Source organism: Chrysoperla carnea, chromosome 1 (assembly GCF_905475395.1).
Source record: "Chrysoperla carnea chromosome 1, inChrCarn1.1, whole genome shotgun sequence".
NCBI lineage: Eukaryota > Metazoa > Arthropoda > Insecta > Neuroptera > Chrysopidae > Chrysoperla > Chrysoperla carnea.
This window is the reverse complement of record NC_058337.1, coordinates 135,176,449-135,194,984: the sequence shown is the minus strand read 5'-3', so window position 1 is coordinate 135,194,984 and position 18,536 is coordinate 135,176,449. Positions and strand designations below refer to the sequence as shown.

The following is an 18,536-nucleotide window of genomic DNA, read 5'->3' as shown; positions in this document are numbered from 1 at the left end:
TAAATTTTTGTTCGTTTGACAACAAACAGAATAGTAATGATTTTGGTTAGTTTCAAGTGGGTGAATATATAGTGGTTGCCATAGATATAGCTCATACACAGACACACACACACACAGCATGTGTCACATGCTTACGTGACAATTTCTACCAGGTTGTTCACCATTCACCACTTTTTTTCAATTCCATCTTGTAAAACACCAATAAAAAATATGAAGAGTAATAATATCTAGTGATCGAATGACCTCCTTACGTTTTCGGTGAGCAACCTATCTTGCGAATTTTTAACTTTTTAGTAACGTGTGTGTTTAACTTGTATACTCGTGTGCTGGTGACAAAGCATCTATTGTTTGAAACTAATAATAACCTGGCGGACACAGAACATGTGGAACAGTGTGGTTGTTACCCTCCGATACAGAAAAACTACAGAGCTACTAAGCCAACGTACATGATACGTCTTGGGGTTTTTTCGGGTTACCATATATAAATTATACTACATCACGCATAACAAACAAAGCATCTATTATTTGAAAGTGATAAGAACTTGACGGTCTCAGCACACTATACAACACTTATGAACTTAAACTCCAGTCGTGCGTCGGAGCTGACACACACAATTTTTTTATTCACACATTATATACCATTTGGACCGCTTATTCGGTGGATCACTTGAACTATCGAGCAAAGTATAAAGACGATTTTGATGAAAAGGTGTATCAAAATATAAAAATGGGAGAGAAAGATATTCCATTTTTCTATCATAATTTTGAATTTCTATAAGACTTCCATTATCATTAACTATTTTTATTTTCCATAAGGCTCCAAACACCTGTGAGCCATATTTCCATGTATTTACCTCACGATAGTCGGAATATGTAAAACTAATTTTCTCATCAGCGTATAAATACTCATTATATTGAACATTTTTAATAAAAAACAAATTATCCCAATTTTTTACTTCAAACTGCCAATGCAATGATTGATTGAAATTTTCCCATCCATTGATCGTTCGTACGTATACTTCACGGTGATTCGTTTCATCACCAAAACCTTTATCCAAGTATAAGAAAAATTTGTAAAATTTGTCGAAATAATTTTGTATTTTACATTTTTGCCAAAGAATATTTCGAACTGTCCGTGGTAAATTCGCTTGTATATTTTCAAACATAATTTGATATTTTTTATCCAAAAGATTATAGGAATTTTTTCCCATGGCATGCTTAATATAAGTGCCAAATCTCAATAATGCATTTTTATAATCAATGGAATTATTATCATAAAATGGTTTCAATTGTTCAAATACGGCGAAGAAGCCGATGGCAGATTGATGGAAATGAGGTAAATCTCGAATAAAATTGGCAACATTATTCGTATAGCCTGTATCAAAAAATTGTTTTAAAAATTGATCAAAATTTTGATTTATGACTCTTATCAAAATTGCACTTAAAATATCATCGAAATAATTGTTGAAATATTTTGAGAAATGTTCTAAAATGGAATCTTTCTCATTATAAAGAATTGTGTTAGTCCATAGATCTTTAATTCCATTGAAATTATTATGCATAATTTTCAAGTAAAGCAGTTCATGCTTTGCAAATTTCCGTAAAGCATTTTCCAATAGAACAAGTTGCAATGAAATTACTTTATTTTTTGATTCCATCATTACAATACAATTATATAAAGTTTCATAGCCAACTTTTTGATCGGCTACATTTGGAACTTTTTCAATAAACATGAGTATTTTATTTAAAAATTTCAATTCGTTGTTTGGCAAAATTATATTTGGCGTGGAAAAATTAATCTTTAAATATTGGGATCCAATACAAGTAGTTGAAAATGTTTGATTGAAGAATAATAATTTAATTATTATTCCAAAAATAATCATTTGTCGACGGAAATTACAGACAAATTTTGTCTTAAACATGGTGCATTTTTGTTGAATACTAATCTGCAACAAGACAAGAATCAATAACAAAAAATATCAAGTTAAAACGAACAATTGAGTGAGTTAATTGTTTAAATACCATGTACAGATAATATTGAAAAGAAGAAGTCATGCTGTTCTCGACTTCACTTTATACGTTCTAAAAGCATGCTATAAACATCTTAGCTTGATATATTTTTTCTTTTTTGAGTTATCGTGTTGACAAACAGACGAGGGAATCTTTATAAACACAGAAACCAAAATTGTATCTATACCAAAAGGAGAGACAAAATTTTTTTATCAAAGCGCTCTCGTGTGACCCTAGTAAGGACCCATTTTTTTGATAAATCGAATTCGATATTAAGTTGAATTCGTGGCACTTTGCGTGCGGAATTTTAATTTTTTTAAATAGTTTCTAAACTCTTACCAATTTTATAATTTTTCAAATAAAAAATTTGCATTTTTCATGAATTTTTATTTAGTATTCTTTTACAACAAACTAATATTTCATTGCCGGGCCAATAAAAAGAGCTTGATATTTTATTTTCCTAATTCTTCTAATTAGTATAAAATTGTTTTTATTTCCCTCATTAAAAATTTATTTACCTTCAATTTGAAAAACTCAAAAATAATTATTTTCATTTCATAATGTTTTATTTTATTATTTTCTATGATTGGTACCGTTCAATTGTATAACATCGAATTATTGTTAATCAATTTTATCAATTTTACAAATACTTAAATAATCGAATGAATATATGTTTCCAAAAACTTTAAATTGAACTAACTCATTTTAATAAGAAGCCAGAACGTTTTAATAACAAGACATTTCTTTGGTTAGAAAAAATGGATCGGGTCTTCTGGTTTTTGTTCTAAAATTATTCACTATTAATCCAATAATAACTTAATAGAAATATTTTTAATTAACTAGTGCATTAAGACATAAATTTACATACAATTATGTAGAGGTTATGATTTAAAAAATAAAAGAATATTTAACGGACAAAATATTCGAGGCATGTGCAGAACGTGTAAGGTTGATGCGAATGCTGACAGGTTAATTATTCGACTTTCTTTAAAGAAACAAGTGAAAACAAACAATTGACTGAGTTAATTGTTGAAATACCATGCCATAGACAGTGTTGATTTCTTTATCACATTACACATACAAACATGTGATACATACATAACTGATAATCAAGTATAGTAGGTACATATTATAAAATTTCCGCCTAATTGGCGCCCTCACGGGTAAACAGTGATGTTTACGAAAAAATGTTTCTAACAAAAATTGTTTAATTTTTGATAAGGAACATTTTTTATATTTAAACTTTTGTTCTATCTCTAACGGTTTACAAGATGGGTCCTACGGACCTAAGATCCAATTGACCTATGATGCTCATTTACGAACTTGACCTCACTTTTTACGTCCTGAGTACGCTGTAAAAATTTCAGGTGGATAACTTTTTTCGTTTTTGAGTTATCGTGTCCACAGACGGACGGACGGACGGACGGACAACCGGAAATGGACTAATTAGGTGATTTAGTGAACACCTATGACAAAATTTTTTTCCTAGCATCATTATTTTTAAGCGTTACAAACTTGGGCCTAAACTTAATATACTATGTATATTTCATATATACATAGTATAAAAATCACTTCTGTTTGTTCAATAATTTCAATTCTGTTATCGAATCAAGCAATCAACGGACAGAGGATATTGAAGAAAAATCACATACGATAATAATACTCTTTATAACCTAATATTTGCATTTGATTCAGTTCCAGGAAGTAAACCATCCCCCATTTTACTTTACTAACACGTGACAAAATTTATATTTATATAACATCATTTTGTAAACGTGTTCTCCATACGAAATGTTACTCTTAAACTCGTACAAATATTAAACAAGTAAAAACAAACAATTGACTGAGTTAATTGTTGAAATATCATGTTTAGACAGTGTTGATTACTCTGTCACATTACACATACATACATGCCACGCATATATAACTGATATTCCCATATAATACATATTTTACAATTTGCGCTCTGACGGGTAAACAGTGGTGTTAACGAAAAAATGTTTCAAACACGAGTTGTTTATTTTTTTATAAAAAACTTTTTTTACATTTAAACTTTTGTTCTATCTCTAACGGTTTACAAGATAGGTCCTACGGACCCAAGACCCAACTGACTTATGTTGCTCATTTACAAACTCTACCTAATTTGATTGATCTTTTCGTTTTTGATAAACGTGATGACAGACAGACATACAAACAGACAATCGGAAATGGACTAATTAGGGGATTTTATGAACACCTATACCAAAATTTTGTTCATAGCATCAATATTTTTAAGCGTTACAAACTTGGGACTAAATTTAGTATACCTTGTATATTACATTTGTACATGGTATAAAAAGGAATGTTCTGTACAACATTCAATGTACTCTTCTACCATACAATTATTTTAGTTTTTTTTTTTAAATGTTTTATGTTTTATGTTTTATGGGAGTCAATAGTTTAGTGTTTTTTTATGTATCTATGTATCTGGATACAGTATTATTCTTTTTCTTTTGATGTTTTACCAGCAAAAATCTGACTTACAAAGTGAATTGTACGGAGAGTTAGTAATTAACCATAGAGATAATAACCTAGAGTTGTAAAGACAGATAAGCAACGCAATAAGTGAATTCTTGACATGTAGAGAAAGCGCTTATTTGCTCTGGCCTCTCTCTACTGCGCGCCTATCTGCTCTTGCCTCTCTATACTGCGTTTGGGCTGCGATTTTGCGGCTCTATTGTATATTATCTCTATGCCACTAATACAATAATAGAAAAACTTCGGAATAGAAGTACTTGAAGAACGAAGAACCGTAGATTCGAACAGTAGGCTCGATCGCTTTTCATTTTTAAGAACATATTAGAGAGACCGATATATAGTTGTCTAAATAGTAGTTGAATATGTTCGGTGAAGTTTTTAAAGATACAACGAAAAAAATGTAAAAAAATAAAAGAATTTTTAAGCTAGGTTAAGTAGTGAACTCAAAAATGACGGTTTGTATATATTTTGATACTTTCATCCCCTCTTTCACCCCCTTAAGGCATTTAGGGAATGAATTTCGAAATCACACCTATAGTATGAAATGAGTATTCTCTCCATTTTTCAAACTTCTATCAAAAGCGATTTAGGCTGGACATCGATGTATCAGTCGGAATTTTATCTTTAAACTTTTTTTTTGTCCGGAGAAGCGTTTTCCAAGAAAGGAATTGTCGAAAAACATCAAAATAATGCTTATAAAAGTTAAACGAACGTCTTTAATTTTCTGACGGGAAAAAAGTGTATCCGATTCGCCTCGATAAATTTTCAATTTATTGACATGAAAGAGTTGTTTCTATAGATTTCAGCTATTCTTTAGTGAATACCTTGTACATACTCTGTGTCACCGCACCAGTAAGAACATTCTAAGTATTATCATAGTAACATTACATGAGATGAATGCACTAAGAATGTGACATAAATCGTAAATATCTATATATATATATATCTGTCGCAAAAGAAAAATGTTTGAAAAATAGGAAAAGAAGAAAAAATATTAGTAATGATTAATATTTTTTCAACCCATAAACTGGGATATTTTGTTTTTCTCGCAGATATTACTTATGGATACTGAAAATTGTAGGCATGTTATATGGGGTCTATTGTTGTATATATATTACTATACTTCTTACTGCTCAGATATTCATTTACTTTAAAATAAATTCTGTTAAGAATGAGAGGTAACAATGCCTCAAAGAATTAGACGCAATTGGAATAAGAACTAAAGAGAAGGTTACAGAACGACATTAAAAGAATATAATGAATCCGACTGTTAAAGTTTCTATATAAATTGCCTACCTACAGAAATAATTTTTTTCGGTCTTTATTTAACGCAAATCGGCTTTTTAATTTTTTTTTAATTCACACTTTTTAGTTAGGATTTTACAATTGACACTCCATACATAGAATATGCCGAGAAAAACCGACCACTTCAATATTTTATAATTTTGAAATAATCAAGGGGCTAACGACCCTTCTCAAGCTGAAATCCATAGCCGTTTAGGCTATAAGAACGCACCAAATAAATATACATTCATACGTTCTAAAAACACAGTCCCTCTTCTGTCGCAGTAGGGTAAAAATACGGAATTCTAAAATATGTTAATCTTAAGAATATGTATACAAACACTCATCTCCATTCATTTTACGTCATATTGGTACAAGAACCGGCAACGGTTTTTGAAAATTTACTTTTAGACGGTTAAAATTATTATTTTTCTCAGGTAGACACAAGGTTCGTCTCACACCTGAGGATGTGCGCTAGTAAAGCAGCCGAATTTCTAGCTAGCAAATTAAATTTAACTTCTTTAATTATAAAATTAAGTCATATTAAAATTACAGATAAACTAAAACGATTTAAATTTTGATTTTTGTCAGAATTTTCTAGATCAGTTTTTTGTATTTTATAAATACGTATTTCGACTACCAAGTAGTCATCGTCAGTAAGAATTAGCTAGTCGTGATTAATCTTAATATGAATGTTACTCTTTGCTCAATTTATTTCGAAATATCCCAGAGTTCTCATTTATTATCTTCGATAATATTTATATTAAAACGATTGGAAAATATTCTCTTTTAATTATTAGAAAAATATCCTACGCGGTGCTTACAACGGTAAACCTGTCTAGCAATTATAATTAATTATACTGAAAGATCATGAAAATGGTTTTAAAAACATTATCTCAAAACGATCTGAATTAGAAGAGATATTCAAAATCCAGTCCTCTTGAAATCAACTTTTTTTGTAACGTTGCTTCTAGCTCTGATACCATAATATACAAGATTTTATGATATGGGGAAACATAGATTACTAGACTTCTACTTCATAAAATATGTTGTAGTTTCGACCACTTCCTTTTTAAAATATATCGGTTGCAATAAAAATAGATTATTTGTTTGGAATATTCACAAAAACAGTTAAAGTTAATGTAGAAAGAATTTTTATGAAATGTTTCTACACCATTTAATTTTTTGATTTCTTCCTTAATTATATACAGAGAGAATTCGAAATGGCATCGTGTCACTAAACTTAGGAACTGATAAGTATTATCAAATATAAAAATAAGAACTCGAGGATTTTTTAACTTAAATTTAGGTTTTTTTCTCCAATTTCTGTATTATTGAAACGTATTTCGACGGCCATGTAGTCATCATCAGTATGAATTAGCTAATCGTTATTACTCTCATATATAGTATAGCACCTGGATGACCGAGCTTTTTCTCGATATTTTTTCAGTTAAAAAGGCACAAATTTTATTACTAATATAAAAATCGTTTAAAATGCCTTCACACAAATACCAATTTGAATGTCCCGCCAATGTACTTTATTTCGTTAAGTACGATAAACACCAACAGATGTCAGGAAGAGTTGTGTTTTGCAGTATGTTTCAGTTTTTCCTGAAAATACGGATAAAACATAATTTTCTAAAAATTAAACCGAGGTAGATCGATTTTTCGCCCCAAAAAACTCCCTGCATATTAAATTTCATGAAAATCGTTCAAGCCGTTTCCGAGAATATATGAGCTATGGTAATCTTTACTAATTTGAGGACGGTCTCAAAACTATTGTTTTGGGCGAAATTTATACTTTACAAGTATCATACAAATTGTAACATTCATCAATCAGCTTCGAACAGTTGATCAGTGACAAATTAGTGTGGATCATATGATGCTTTTAGACCAATGGTATTCGAGTATTTTATCACCTGATTTTGGTACTCAAAATCAAATAAAACAAGTGAAATTTACAAAATTTAAAAAACTCTCCACAAATTTTGCAGCTACGGAACCATAAACAGAAACTTAAAACATATCGAAGAACATTCTTCACTAAATTATCTTTTTCCTTAAGCTTTTTTTGGTTACGGGACCCTAATCTCACACTTGTAATATAGCTCGAAACACTCTCCATTAAATTACCTTTCAAACGAAACCAAAAAAATCAAAATCTGTTAATCCGTTTAGGCACTACAATGCCACAAACAGACAGACAGACACACTCACATAGCGTTGAAAGTTTTAACACCCCCTTCTTTTGTGCCTGGGGGTTAAAAATAAATTATGAAACTAAACAATGATTTTCTCGTGAAGTAAATTTTCCTCATAATGTGTATGCTTTAGTCGAATTTGCATGAAAGTCTAAATAGGCCAACCAATAGCAATAATAAAACATTATGATAATAATTTTCACAAATTGTCTATTTATGCACAAAAAAAAATGCATTCCATATCTCATATGAGCGAAAGAAGAAAACTTTTCGAAACAAAGAAGTGTTGAAGTTTATTGTATTTCTGCGAACTTGTGTAAAAATTTTTCTTCAACTAACTAACAACTGCACGTCTATATTTTTCCTAATATTCCTATTTCTGTTGTTTTTCCTACATACAATTTTAACATATTTTATATACTTTAGATGTTTTCTTTATTTGTTTTCTGTAATTTCTGGAATATAAGTTCTTGAATTTCTATTAATAGAATCAGAATATTTTATCTAGTTTGTAGTTTTTAACTTTAATTTTAAGAAATACTATTTTTGTTAGGAATTATTATATATTTACTATTAGTTTTTTATAGACGAGTTCTTTCCACCAAAAACAGGTTGGGTCTTCTACACTACTCCGATAATTTTCATTCACGTTTACTTCGAGGTATAACGATTAAAACTTTTTATATCCTTTACAGGAAATATATCAAAGTATATTAAGTTTATTTCCAAGTATTTAACGCTTAGAAATATTTATGATTTAAACAAAATTTTGTTAGATGTGTTTATAAAATCGCCGTATTTTTCCTTTTTTTTACGCCCATGTGTTCTTGAGCACGATAATTGAAATCGAAAAGAATTATCTAGCTAAAGTTTTTATGGGGTATTCAACGTATAAAAATTGATTTTTAGCTCGTAAACATAAGACTTATCTTATAAACCGTAACAGATAGAGAAAAAATTTGACAAAAAGAAAATATTACTCATCTTAAAATACACAACTTTTGTTTGAAATATTTTTTCGAAAGTATTTTTGTTTTCTATGAGGATCTAAATTAGGACAAAACTTCAATTCTCCTTTTCTCAAAAACAATAAAAGATAGAGAGTTAAAAATTTGCGCTTTTACGGGTAAGCAGTGACGTTTACAAAAAACTGTTTCCCACAAAAGCTGTTTATTTTTTTATAAGAAATTTTTTACATTTAAACTTTTTTTCTATCTCTAACGGTTTACAAGATGGGTCCTACGGACCCAAAACCCATTTGACCTAGGTTGCTCATTTTCGAACTCGGTCTCACTTCTTACGTGCTGAGCACACTATAAAAATTTCAGCTGGATATATCTTTTCGTTTTTGAGTTACTGTGTTAACAGACGGACAGACAGACGTACATATACAGACAGACAATTGTATACCAAAATTTTGTTCGTATAGCATCAATATTTCTAAGCGTTACAAACTTGGGACTAACCTTCGTATACCTTGATATACTTTATATAGGTATACATGCGGTATAAAAAAAGTAAAATTCCTAGACAATTTCTTGGGGAAAAAATGGGAACCATTTTAATCTGATTTAAAATCTTATTTTATCTAATTTTCTCTTTCTTTGTTCCAGGTTATTGGCCATTGGGTGTATTCTGGTGTAATGTTTATGTAACATGTGATGTATTAGCATGTTCTTCAAGTATCATGCACATGTGTTTTATCAGTTTGGGACGTTATTTAGGTATACGAAATCCATTAAAAACACGGCATACAACAACTAAACGGCTTGTTGGTATTAAAATCGCACTGGTATGGTTATTATCAATGCTTGTATCAAGTTCAATAACTGTATTAGGTAAATATTATTATTTAATATTATTATCACTATTATCATTATTATCATTATCACTTTATTTATATTCATCACTTGTTATCATTTGCATCATCATTACTATCTATCGTTGCATTTATAGAGTTTGTTATTATATATTTTGTGTACAAGTTAGTACAGCAATATTTGGTACGAGTTATGGCAACATTTTCGAGAGTGAATTTAAAAACGACTGACTATTTTGAATATAAACGAAGAAACGAAGCACTAAAAATGATCAAACTCAGAATATGCAGAACGGATTAGAATGCAGTTTTCGGCATTCGATTCGTAAGAGCGTCAGGAAATTTTCTGACCTTTATTTGATTTATGAGAAATAAAAATATGCAATTAGCATAATTAATAGGCATTTTATAATTGCATTTAAAATTGACCGTAAATATTTAATTCACAATACAGTTAATAGTGATGAAAATGAACAGAATTGGTCCCAGAGCCAAGGATAGACGGTTTCCTGTCGTCTCCTGGAGTTTTCGGGAAATTCGTTATATAATCGGTCAAAACTCGTTACTCTGGAGTATATGGGGTCGCTAAACACAAATATAGTGACAGAATTCCTAGTACCTAGTATCTTATAGAATTCTTGTACCTGGTGCCCAGGATGAACGGTTTTCTCGTCGCATCCTAGAGGTTTCATATGTCACTATCACATGGCCTATCAGATTAATTTATAATTAAATTTACTCCTCTTGGCTATTATCCTTGGGGACATAATAGTGCACATTATTCATTAACCTTTGGGTTTTGAACAATAGTATATCAGGCACTTTTGGCTTAAAATTACCCAAAGAATGCACTCTCTGTGTCCATCGAGTCACGGGACACCTTGTACAAGTATACATAATTTGATAGGTGCTGTGAGAATACTGGTCCCGAAAATCCTTTAAAAAAATATAAAAGCTTCAACTTGACTTGGAGAAATTGTTCGCTTCTCAGAATCTAGTTAACCAAATGCCCCATTTACTTGGAGTAAAATTAAAATTAAGCAATAAGAGATTCGTATTTCAAATTTCAATAGGGGATCGGACTAATTTTTTTTTATCACTTCCGATGCAGAATTCTCACTTCACGAATAGAAAAGTGAAGTTAGTTTTTAAAAATCTTTAAAATTTCTAATTAAATAAATAGGAAGATATCCACTAGTGACGTCATGCGTGGCTATTGCCATAGGGATTACATATAAAACTTTGTTTTGCTAAAAAGAGATGGGCAACCTTTGAATACATTCTTTGAATGCTTATAACTTCTTCGTTTTTTAATCAAATTTAATTTCAATTTCAAATCAGAATTATCCCCTGTTGCAGTTCGTTCAGTTTTTGTTAGCCTGATTTTCTATTAATGTGTATACTTATAATAGATAATCTATATAATGAATATGTAAATTTGAGATCATTGAGAGATATATATATTTACACTTTATAGTGAGTTGTGAGTTTAAAGTGTTACTACTCAATGAATATCCTACCTACACTACAACGAAGCTATTGAAAACTTTATGTAGATGTTCAGAAATTAAATTTATACAAAAACCGAACAAATATAACTAGTAAAACCCACCGTCGGTTACTCAGTCTGGTAACACCCTTTATTATTTATTTTTAGAGTTCCAACCTCTAAATATTTCATATCAAGATATTTATTTTTAGACAAAACTAAATGTCCTTCGATTCCTCTAGTTTCAAGGTTAACAGATAAGCTAATACTCTTTTCAACTTATAATAACACCGAAGCTTGAGTTTTTTTTGGGTAAAAAATACTTTTTTGACTTTTGAGTTTGATGGGATATGGTGCAGAAATATGAATTAATAAATATTAATTTCTTTCGGTCATTTAATTCAGTAAAATCAAGAAATTGAGTATTTTTAGAAAACTAAAAATAAAATAGCGTCGTTTTTGTTTTCGAGATATCAATATTGACGTAAATTGTCAAAATTAGGAATTAATACTTGTTTATTCATCAAAAGTAGATATTTTTGAGTCATTGTACAAGAAAATTTTAAAGAAAAATTTTACATTTTCTAACATTTTACGATTTACGTTCATATTATTGATATGTTTTTTTACAACCATTTGGTAATATTAAAATGAACAGAATGTTAAAAATATCCTGACATACAAAAATAAACATATAAAAACTTCTTGTCTGAGCCACTACTATACAGTACGAAACACTTAAATTATATTTCCCTTCGATCAGAGAGGGATCAACTTTTTCTCTGAATAATAATAATAAAAAAAAAAGGTAAAATAAAAAGGTCATATACGTATAGGTTAGTAGTTAAAGATACATTTTATACTTCTAATATTGAATTTCGAGGAAAAAAAACTAACCACATTTCATATATTTATATACAGAACGCTTCCTTTACACTGAGAGAATACTTTCTAATTCTCCAAGGGTCGATCTAAACTAACTGATCTTAATTAAGTAAGACTCCAAGTTCAACATTATTAAAAAATAAAGTTTATTGCTAGTAAGGAACCACAAAGTTTTGTGTCACTTTTTAAAGACCAGATCAGATACTTTTACCGTTTTTTACCGAATTTTACAAAATTCATACTTTTTGGTTTTTTCTACTAAAAGACATTAACAATTCCATTCCTTTAATTAGCCAATTTTCAAACTGTCCCCTTATTTTTCCAAGAGATAATCTCGTTAGCGGATCTGTAACTCTCATTTGGGTCTGAATTTCTCATGGGTTTTATTGGATCATAGCCATTTCATAAACGTTTCCCATTAATATTATTTCCATCGAAGTTAATTTTTAGGAAAAATGGCCAACTGTTTTGTAAACCCTTCTTTAAATCTTCTGACAGATTCCCAGTTTTTAGTACAGCTTATGACTTCCTTCCGGAGTTCCGAAGTATCTACGAATTGGCTCCCCAGGAACATGACACAGGATATCTTTATTTCCTCTTTACTTTTTTTGTGTTTACGCCTGAAATTTTGTGGGCTGCACACTTTTATTCATCCTGATCCTGTGAGTTCTGAACTTAATCGTTCTCAAGTTTTGAAGCCATTTTATTTTTGTATAATGGATTCCGCAATACTGCGGTTGTTTTTTTCCTTGGGGGAAAGGGTAGTATTGGTACACGGTAAGAAATGCATGGCGTTTAATATAATGCTGAAATGGTATAGAGACAGGTACTATAGTCTAAGTCAGCATAAGTAATATTAGAGTATTGAATAGGGATATCCGAATAGGGATATCTACCAGTAGTATTGTGCGTATCGCCAGCCAGTGTGTGCCTGACGCCCATAATATTTCCTGAAAATAGTACACAGTATGGCGTTCACACCAATACTGACATAATGGTATCCTCAAAAAATTTCGAGTCATGTAAAACTATCATGTTGACAATTTGTTCTTTGCTCGCTTTTACGTTTTTCTTCACATTTCAATGGCTGAAAATACCACTAGGACAGACCTCCCGCGATTTCCTGCATTCAATTTCCCGCATTCAAAACAGTATTTGTTTACAAGCGATTGTAAATTAATCTTACAATTCATATTCGGAGGAAATAACATGCCTGTTATTTTATTTATATAGATCAGCACTACAGATCTAGAAGACCCTTGGTTTTTGAGCAGACATGTCTCATATTTTTGGCTTCTCGTTTCCAGTTTCCAATTACCAGTTCTCCAGCTGGTCCTGAGCCTACCTCTCTTTCTTTTTTCAGTGTTTCCTCTGATCAGTGCTTTTTTTTAGCTATTGTTTTTACTGACCAAAAATAATCACTTCATATTTTGTTAGAATGACCCTGTAAATCTCAAACTATATAAACTTATACTAGTTGTACGTCGAAAAAAAAAACATATCGAAAATGTTGTGTTCGACATAAATTAGATATACGAATATATACATTTGTTACATATATTTGGTTTAGCTATAAACATAACCAAGCAACTACTTCAACGAAAAAAAAAGTTTTTAATATTACCTGCTAGCTCAAAAACCTGGTAGTTTATCTACAAATGAGATACTTCTTACCAATCACATAGGCGTAATGGTGTACATAAGTTTTAATGGGTTGTTTTTTTTTTTTGTTATACTCACGTAGACGATGTTAGTATCTCATTTTTAGGACCATAAACTATAACGATTCCAAATGAAATATTACTGATATCATTCGAAATTTTAGTACAAATTGGTGGATCACAAATGACAACTTCGGCAGGGAATGCGATTAGGAAAATGAAATATAATAGAGCTTCTACTGTGTGGATGTCTGCCTTTCGAAGAGGATAAGGTATTCTAAATCGTCTAAATGAAATGGTAGAAATGGGCAATGAAAATATAAGGAGCCTAGTTAAAACTGACTCGAAATCATATAATGACAAAGGCTGTATTTACAAATGACACCTTAAGGTTGTAAGAAGTTTCATTGTGTCAAGGACAAAATTATAATCTTAGCTTCCATTTCACTTTCTCTTGGAAGATCTTGAATCAAAGATTGCCTAAGTTCTTAAAGACATCATTTATGTTTAAAAAAATCGACCAATAAAGTAAAATGAAAGAATCCGCTCGCATTTTGCTAAAACCTAATGAAATGTGTTTCTTAGGTGTCAAGTATCATAAGTAACGCATGAATTAATGGGGCAAATGTATACTTAGATATCTTTACTATAACATTGTCAGAAATTTGTTTTCAAGTATGTAATAATGCTGCCGAATTGGCCATAAAAATGTAAAACTAGACTTGATACCATGACAAAATTTGAAAGTGAAATTAAAATTGATTAAAAAACGAAGAAGTTATAAGCAATCAAAGATTGCATTCAAGGGTTGCCCATCTCCTTTAAGCAAAAAAAGTTTTATATGTAATTTTTATGGCGATGCCCACTAGTGGTTACCTTCCTCTTTGTTTAATTAGGAATTTTAAACGTTCATATCTTGCATACGAGTAAAGATTTTTAAAAAGCAACTTCACTTTTCTATTCGTGGAGTGAGAATTCTTCATCTGAAGTGATAAAGAAAATTTTAACCGATCCCCAATTAAAAGCTTCATATTTATATAATCAAACAAAGATTAGAAAAAAAAATGATAAGCAGCCATGCCGACAGACGTGAAAACTTAAAACTTAAGAAAGAGTTTTGTTTTTTGGTTTTTTATTTAATTAAGGAGAGTGACTCTCCAGTAATAGAAAAAAATAAATTAGTAGATAAGGATCCGAATTTTTAGTATGTTATAGTTCACGAAATATATTATTGTATAAAACAAAAATTTGGGTATCAATTAAGAGAGTTTTTATTAATTAAAAATACACTGTTATGAGGATGGTATGTTATTTAGTGTATTTTTAATTAATAAAAACTCTCTTAATTGATCGGTAAGATACCCAAATTTTTGTTTTATACAATAATATATTTCGTGAACTATAACATACTAAAAATTCGGATCCTTATCTACTAATTTATTTTTTCTATTATTGCCGAGGGACCTTCCTTAGTTATAGTAAAAATTTCTGATAGCATGACCGCCGAGATAGATACGGTAACAGAGTGACATTATATACATAAACTAATAATTTATAATCTAAAATGTAACTCTATATACGTAATAAATTCCTAAGAAAATCAACAATATCTTAGAAAAATTTTCTTTAGCTTATTTATTTTACTTTTTTTCATTTTGTTCAACTCTTTTTTTGTTTTTTTAGAAAAAAAAGTTAAAAAAAAAAAAAAAAAACATTGGCGTACTTAAAAAGGTATATAATAATATACTTGAAGAATTTAAAAATAAAATACTTTTATATACCAGATGTTTAGCAAATTACTAAACAAGCTAAGTCGCTTAAGATAAGACAAAGATTGCTGTTTTATAATACGAAAAAAATTTCCAACAAATTTTTATCATTGTCATTAAAATACATCGTTAACTTTTATTTAAACCAAGTCAATACCATTAGCTTCAAAAAGTTTGGCACTATCTGTTCTATTAACTATGTTACTGTTTAACGTGAAGGCTTTGCACATCTGCGAAATTACCTTACACCATAATCATAGAAATAATAGACTCGGAGTATTGTTGTAGTTACGAATTGGTTGAGTTGAGTTTGTCGACTATAGAGGAGTTGGTGCGTTCAAAAATCGGATACTATTACATAAATGTTTTTGGTCTATTTTTCCTAAATCCATATTTTCCGGCTCTTCAGTCAAGCAAACGCATGTTTTAATTAGTTCGATAATCATTATTATGTTTTTTAACTCCCGAACAAAAAAAAAAGGGTGTTGTAAGTTTGTGCGCTATGTGTGTGTGTCTGTCTGTGGCATCGTAGCGCTTAAACTGATGAACAGATTTTGATTTTTTTTCATTTGGTAGCTCATGTAATGACAAGTGTTCTTAGCCATGTTTCAAGTGTGAGTTTAGGCTTCCATATCCGAAAAAAACTAAAAAATTGGGGATTATTTTCAAAATCGGTTCAGTTTGGAAAAGACATTAAGGAAAGGGGTAATTTAATGGAGAGTGTTCTTAGATGTATTCCAAGCGTGCATTTAGGGTTCTGTACCCGAAAAATTTGTTGGGGGTTTTGCAAATTTTGTAAATTTCACTTGTTAATAGTTTGAGGCATTTTAATAGTCCGAATTATTATATCGATATTCAATAACTTGTTAACGAGTTTTAGAGTTTAATGCAAGTTCTTGATTTTATCCATTTTGAATATTTTTGGATTTTATAAACAAACATCCCCAAAAAATTCCTTTGTGAAGAAATAATTTTCTATGGAACACTTTATACATTTGCACGCTAACAATAAGGTATTATAACCTTATATTATACCTACCTATACAATAATTGAGAATCTTAAGAGATCAATAGAAATTTAATAGTTTTATTTTTTTGCTGTTACAACAAAAAAATTATAGTTTATGGGTTTTTTTTCTTATGTTTCTATTCAAGTATAGATTATTTATAGACAAATTTTAAGGTAAACTAGCAATACAGGCGCTGGTCTATTTTGAGTTAAAAATATCCAAGGAGCACACTTATTCTGATATTCAGAGAGGTACATGGATCCATTTTAACCTATTATGGCCAATAACTCGTTTTGAAGTTAACCAATCAAAAAATAACTTGTAGAACTTGAGGCAGGATATCATGTTCTGACATCAGATTGCCCTAGTTCTTTATTTAAATCCCAAAAAGTAAGAGATGGCATAACACATTAAATTAGAAAAAATTAAAAAAAATTTTGTTCGTTCGTTCTTTTCGGAAAAAATGCAACTTAAAAATATGTCATTATTAATACGCTAGCTTAAGAAAAAATTTTTAGGCTAAAGTTATCAAGGACATTCACCTGTGTTAATAACTTTGAATGCCCAGATATCCGGATCATTTGGAAGGTCAAGATTCAAGGCTCTAAAGATTACCACACGATTACCGCGTGTGCTGATGGGTTCGGAAAATTCAAATTTTTATCTAGACATAGCCGTGCCCGATGAACCTTAACGAGAGAAAGATTATGAAAACTATAGAAATATTCTCGCTCCTTTGTCTAGTAACGCTTGATTAACTGTAAATATTTTCTTTGCTTAGATTAAACATTTTTAAAATAATTCGTTATAAAAATTTTTTTATTTAGAAAAAAATTTGTTGTTTTACTAGAGAAAGCAAATAAGGTCTTTTGAAAAAAAATGTTTTAATATTTTTTAAATACTACCTACACATAATGACACCCACATAAAAATTTAATTAAAAATTTTGTTTGATTAAAAAAGAAAATTTTAATTAGTTTTTGAAAATTTCTCACAATTTTAATTCAATGAAAAATTGTTTAATGAATATGATCAAAATATTTCTGCTGAAATAAAATCAATGACTTCTCCTTAGGTTTCCCCACTCAAAGCTCCGAAGTCGAGAGATAGAGAAATTAATCTAATTATATGACTTTAAAACTAAACGATATTATTAACGTTGTTCTACAATTAATGAACTAATTAAATATCCATTAAATTATCAAAAATGAAAGCCGCTTAAAAGTTATTTAATTTATCTGAATATGAAACAAATTATTCAAAGAAAATATCTTTTTTAACTGATCTTTGGAGAATATATGTCTATATCGATATTTGAGAGAAACTAGACTATTTCTGGAGTCTCCTGATCAAATCCGGGGTGTTGAAAAATCTTGGTAATACGCCAACACAATATAATTAAAATTAGAACTGTACTTTAAGGGAGAACGACCACCGGTTTGGTACATTTGTTGGAAATGTATAAAGTTGATTGATTTCAATTTTTCATTCAGCGAGCGTGAAAAACTCCTTTATATACAAGTCTATAAACAATGAAAAGAGCCGATACTTTGATCTAGATGCCTTCAAAAGTAAGTATATTAAACATTGGTCTTATAAGAAAACGGTAGATGGATGATATATTTTCATAGATTTCTCCAAAATTTGTCGGTGGAAATTAAAAGTAAACTATTAAAAATAAATTTAAAACCTTCAAAAATTATTGAAAAAGTATAACTCCGTTGTGTCCGACTAATTCAGGATATATGAGCACGGTAGTGGGGACACAAATTAAAAAAAAAATATTTCTATTTTGATGGTGAATTATGTTATAACTTGACAATATAAGACGAAAAGTAAGAATAAAATTTGTCGATATCTGGAATCATTTTCAAAATATCGAAAATTGAAA

General features: G+C 29.8%; 2 protein-coding genes across 2 annotated transcripts in view; one reads left to right on the top strand and one right to left on the bottom strand.

The window, feature by feature from the left end:
- LOC123300882 (26S proteasome non-ATPase regulatory subunit 1) overlaps positions 1 to 18,536 on the bottom strand; it is an 868,403-nt gene that overhangs the window by 192,839 nt on the left and 657,028 nt on the right. The window lies entirely within an intron of this gene.
- The window catches only part of LOC123300910 (5-hydroxytryptamine receptor 2C-like), a 136,567-nt gene that overhangs the window by 87,866 nt on the left and 30,165 nt on the right, over positions 1 to 18,536 (top strand). The window contains exon 2 of the mRNA XM_044883588.1: positions 9,626 to 9,850. Within this exon, the coding sequence (XP_044739523.1) occupies positions 9,626 to 9,850 (225 nt within the window). The remainder of the gene's footprint in view (positions 1 to 9,625; positions 9,851 to 18,536) is intronic.